The sequence below is a fragment of the Anarrhichthys ocellatus genome, unplaced genomic scaffold, assembly GCF_004355925.1.
Source record: "Anarrhichthys ocellatus isolate YVR2014 unplaced genomic scaffold, GSC_Weel_1.0 scaffold3, whole genome shotgun sequence".
NCBI lineage: Eukaryota > Metazoa > Chordata > Actinopteri > Perciformes > Anarhichadidae > Anarrhichthys > Anarrhichthys ocellatus.
In genome coordinates this window covers 10,531,583-10,536,960 of record NW_022280033.1, presented here as the reverse complement: position 1 = coordinate 10,536,960, position 5,378 = coordinate 10,531,583, and the positions used below count along the sequence as shown (strand labels likewise).

The 5,378-nt window shown below is 47.1% G+C and overlaps 1 protein-coding gene across 4 annotated transcripts in view; it reads left to right on the top strand.

Moving 5' to 3' along the window:
- Positions 1-5,378, top strand: part of ldb1a (LIM domain binding 1a) — a 19,867-nt gene that overhangs the window by 288 nt on the left and 14,201 nt on the right. For all 4 annotated transcript variants that reach the window (XM_031878021.1, XM_031878029.1, XM_031878009.1 and 1 more), the window contains exon 2: positions 2,704-2,804. In XM_031878021.1, the coding sequence (XP_031733881.1) occupies positions 2,777-2,804 (28 nt within the window). In that variant the 5' untranslated portion in view covers positions 2,704-2,776. The remainder of the gene's footprint in view (positions 1-2,703; positions 2,805-5,378) is intronic.

Below are 5,378 nucleotides of genomic sequence, written 5' to 3'. Positions count from 1 at the left end.
GAGAGAGAGAGAGAGAGAGAGAGAGAGAGAGAGAGAGAGAGAGAGAGCAGAGAAGAAAAGCCTTGCAGGCGCAGAACAGCTGCAAGACAAAAGACTGAGAGGTGAGCATTAATGGCATGAACTCACCTGAGATAACAAGTATGCCACCAGGAGCTTTTTAAACATTTTGTTGGGAATTAGGAAGAAGCAAGGTTTTCAGTGCACGTCTAGCAAGTGTTTGTCTGCTGTCAGAGGACAACACGAGTGTGTTAGAGTGGGAGTAGATGTCTACCTCAGTAAGCAAGGCAGTCGGCGTGTCTGTGTGCAGGCACTTTGCTGTCTGTCACATAGTGTTATGGAGCTGCTGCGTGTGCCCACAGCGGAGAGAACGGAGGGGGAACTTCATTATTCCCACAGCAGCTTTTTGAGCGATGTGTGGATGTGTTGACAGAGCGGGAATCTCTTTATCTGCAGAAGTCTAAGAGTGAGAGGAGGAGAGGAGAGGAGAGAGAGAGAGCATGCCTGACAGTGCAGTCAGTGGTGAAGTGCTCATCTTCAAAGCCTAATCGCTCCTGGAAACAGAAGCCATTTCCCAAATCACATTCACGGACCCCTCCTCCTTTCCTCCCCTCTCGCGCTCTTTTTTTCCCCTTGCAGTGTTTGGGATGCCTCTCTCTATCTCTCATATCTGCCTTTGTTCAGTGTTCACCGTTTTACAGTGGCAGAATCTCCCATGAATGTCAAACCCGCAAATTGCGACCTACAAGGCGCACAAAAAGGACCGAATGGTAACAGAATAGCAGAGAGAGATGAGAGGACTCAGAGAGAGACAGACCTTTTTGAAACAGAAACAAAAAGTGTGTGTGTGTGTGTGTGTGTGTGTGTGTGTGTGTGTGTGTGTGTGTGTGTGAATTGGAAATGAAAAGAGGGGGAGAAGACAAGTAAGGGGAAAAGAAGAGGAGGCCCGCAGGGTTGTTCATTGTGTCTCGGTCCTGAGAAAAGTGTCTGACATCGTGTATGACATTTAACTGTGATGCGTCTGCCAGAGTGCTGGTGTGTGGGGAATGCGTCTGTCAGCTTTCGTTTCAGTGGAGACAGTCGCTTGTTCGTATATTGGTTGTAAGTGACAGATAACAGAGATCTGAAGTTTTTATGGGCTTCGATTCACTTGGGGGGGGGGCTTGGGAATACATTCCATCACAATGACACTTTTATTGTAACTGTTCCATCCATCACTTTTTAGCAAGTATGTCAACTATCCATTACTTTTAGATAAGTTCTCTTCCTGCTTGCTAATTGGTTTTCATAAACCCTCAATTGCAACATGTATTGTTCAGGTGTTAAAGCTGACTCAGTACGTGAAAATATTTGCTAATGAAATATTCTATTTTGTCCAATAAGTGGAGCCGCTCTACAGTCTTTACAAGTTACCATCTGGGGAATCACTGTACTAGACTATAATGTAGTCAATACTGTTAGTTGAGACTGAGGTTGTGTTTTCTTTAAACATTTTCCATGATTTTTCTTGCATTCAGCCACAATGACTCAATGATGCTGCTCAGTCTGTTATCCATCCGACAGGATCAGGCACACGAGCAACAAAGACATCTAGCTCACAGGAGTCACCTACGTGCTCGTGTGTTTGTGTAGTGAAGTGTGAGATTATGAGATTATTGGCTCGGAGAACAGGCCCGCTCGAGCCAAGAGAAGTTATGGGATGAACGGGAAGGGAAACCAGAGACGTGGAGGGGGAAAAGGAAATGAAACAAAATCACATCAAGCTGCAGAAAAAGGTCGAGGTAATATCAACAGGGAGGGGAGATTAAATTGACGGAGTGAAGAAAGATTAAAAAGCGAGAAAAGAGTTGGAAAAAGAAGCAGAGGCCGCCGGGCAAAGCGTCTGCAGTCGAGTCAGACTGTTTACATGCAGCTCATGTTGGGTGTGAGCACGTGCACGGACGTACACGCGCGCTCTTCCTGCCTCCCATGGGTCTCCAGTGTCCCTGCGCTCCAGGTGGGCTCTGCATTTTTAATCGATACTGTCTGTAGTGATTAACACCAGTCTTCACTCTGCAGCAGAAGGAAAGAAACAGACGGAAGGGGCGAGAGAGGGAGACAGAAAGAGAGATGGAAATCTGTCATACACGAGGCGGGGTGTATGAGTGAGCGTGTGTGTGTGTGTGTGTGTTTGTTTGGCAGTAATGACCCTCCGCCTCTGGGCTCCTACTGAGTATGTTTATCTCCCACGGCAGCACCGAGCAAAAATGGACGATGCATCACTGCCACACACACACACACACACACACACACACACACACACACACACACAGACACACACACACACACACCTTGTGCATTTTCTCTCTTTCCTCTCCTTCACTCTAATTGCCTCCCTCTTGCATTCTCCCTTTCATAAACACACTCACACACACACAGCTCCATTCCATATTACTTACTCAAGTCTCACATTATGTAAAGGCCCTTTCTTCCTATTTCCCTCCTCTCTCATTTTTCCCTCCCACTTGTGTTGCAATATGCCTATTAATGATGCAGTTAGAGCACCACTGCCAACTTCCTGCCTCTGACAGAGAGAGAGAGAGAGAGAGAGAGAGAGAGAGAGAGAGAGAGAGAGAGAGAGAGAGGAGTATAGTTATGGTGTGCATGCCCTGCTTTGTACCACTCCCTCTAATCTCTCCACCCCTCTGTCCGTGTTGTTTTCCTCAGAGTTAGCCCATGCGAGCAGCGTGTGGACTGAGTGCAGCTGTTTCGTTCAGAGCAGAGCCCAACATGTGAGAAGATGTCTGTTGGAGGTTGTGCTTGTCCCGGTGAGTGCCTATACTCTCTTTCTCTTTCTGCCTGTCTTGGTTCTCTTTCCTCCACCGTCTCTGTGCTCAGTGGTGCTGTCAGAAAGATGACTTATGTAAAAGTGCTGCAAAGCAGCCTAAGGGCCCAGCGGCAAGCTGTGTGAGTGCGTGTGTCGGTGAAGCCGTTCTACACTCTCAACACATGTCCTAAAACAAGGTTGTAGACTGAGGCTACCACACTTTGGGATTGAGTTGCTCAGCAGACCCTCTCAGTCACGCTAGCTTGCTGCGCAGCAGATCAATGGCTCTTTGAGTTTTGTCACATACAGACACACTGAGATATCAATAAGTGCTCCGCTTGCTTTTCACTCCTCTTCTCAGCTTTATCTGGCCACTATAGCTCTGCTCCTCCATTATTTGGGCTCTTATATGTCTCCAGGTGTTGGTGGAAATCCCTGCTTGCTGTTACAATAACTCTTATATTTGTCCCACGGGGCACAACTGAATGAGGCAAAGGTACTTTACTCACTGCAAAATGGTTTAAAGCTTGTCTCTCTTGATGAATTCAAACCATTAATGAGGGTACTTAAGTAGATTTAGTTAAGAGTTGAATTTGAGTTAAGCTGCTGTTGGGATATTAGGCAGCTCTTTGTCATTGTGACTTTGCATTCCTGCAAAATGCTGTTGTTATGCTTGGCTTGGCTTTTTTTAAATTAAACATTCTTGAGTTTTAAATAAAGGTAACATCAAATCTGGATTACTGCTAATGTCATGGTGTCTGCGTACAGTGTCAGAGCAATAGGAAGGAAATTTAGTACTTTCTGCACATGTCAGTCTTTGGCAAGCAAAATGTAGTGGCAATATTTTTATCAAGTAGATCTTATAATCCATTCTCTCCCATAAACCGTTTGACTTTGGAGCAACTTCTCTTCCACGGTACCCCGGTGAGAGCTGCAGAGACGTTGCCCTGTGCACAGTGCCAGGGGACGGGCTGTGTGCAGCACAAGGGAGAAAGTAACACATATAAATTGAATCGTAGCATCTGCTCAGGGGGATCTCAGAGAGGGCAGATTGAATTAGGGTGTCAGTATCATTTTAATGGGGCTGCTCTGATTCATTGGTAGTCGCCTATCAGATGGAATAATATTAGAGGGGCCTCTGCTTGATGTTCTCCTCTCAGATCTTTTCTCTACTAGCTCGCTTCCTTGCCCTCTCCTGCCGTTTTCCAGGATATCTGCTCCTTCGCTCCCTCTGTTGACAGACCTAACTCTGGAGCAGAAACTTTTAATGATATCCACATGTTTTTTCGAAGGATGTAAGGAGAAAGAGGCGGAACCAGAGAGATCTGCCATGTGCATGTTGCGCATCAACACTCACAGGTTTACACATGCAGGCGCGTGTGCACGTGTACAGCATGCACATACACACTCGCGCACATACGTACACCTTCACGAGGGGCCTGCTAGGATAAGTTTCGACTGGCTGATCTGGCAGATAACCACGAGGCAACATTGATCAACACTGGTTTGCAGTTTCTCTCTCTCTCTCTCTCTCTCTGGCTGCCGTTGTGCAGTAAATCATTATATTTGAAGACTGGTTTGTTTACATTCTTGTACGATGGTGGACGGAAGATCCTCCCCATTCTTTGTGTGTGTGAATTTGCATCGTGAAAAACTAATCCTCTCTCATTCTACAGTGCTGTCTCTTTTCATCTGGGCCCGTTCATCTTTGTTTTGTTCTTGGGTCAGAGCATTATAGAAGAGAGGAATCTGAACGGAGCGTATGTGCCATGTGGCAGACTGTGAGCCCATAATAAAGAACAGACTTCTCATGTCTGTCTAGCTCATTGACAACCCTGTGACACCCTGCTGTTGTTGTGACTTTGCTGTGAATCAGCCTTTTTAAGGCTTTGTTCCCCGCATGAAGGAGATCCGTCCTAACACAGGGGAGCCAATCACATCCTTTGTGCAGACTAAATGGTAAAAATAGATACCCCCCCTCCCTCCCCTCCATTCTCACATGCAATCAAGCATGCGCTCCCCTCTGCTCACTACTCTCACCATCTCTCACCCATCTCACTTTAACCCCTCCCTCCCGTTTCTGCCTTCCTCATCTCCCCCCCCCCCTTCCTCCCCCCCCTCTCACTCTCTGTCACTCCCTCGTCCCTACTTCACTACCTTTTGCAGTAACCGTGCTGTTACCTCATGCAGAAAGTCACATGGCTTCTGATTGGCGAAAAGTGACTTAAAGCAGAACCAAGATGGCAGCCAAACAGCCAGGGCTTTTTTGATTACCGTTACACAACAACACGGCTGCCTCAGCTTTATCTCACTGCGCTGAAAAGCTTGTGCCTCTCATTTTTTTCTCCTTCCTCAATTCTCCATTTCTTCTCTTCTCCTCGTCCCCTCCTCTCTCCACCCTAGTGAGTCTCTCAGATCTTGTTTGCTAGATCAAAATGGCTGTGTGTGCAGAGGCAGAGAGAAAGAAGGAATGCGTGGGAGACAGAGATGCTGGGGAGTCAGAGAGATGGGAGGAGAGTGGGAGGGACAAGCTTTTCAGCGCAGTGGACTATAGGGGGGGGGGGGGGGGGGGGGG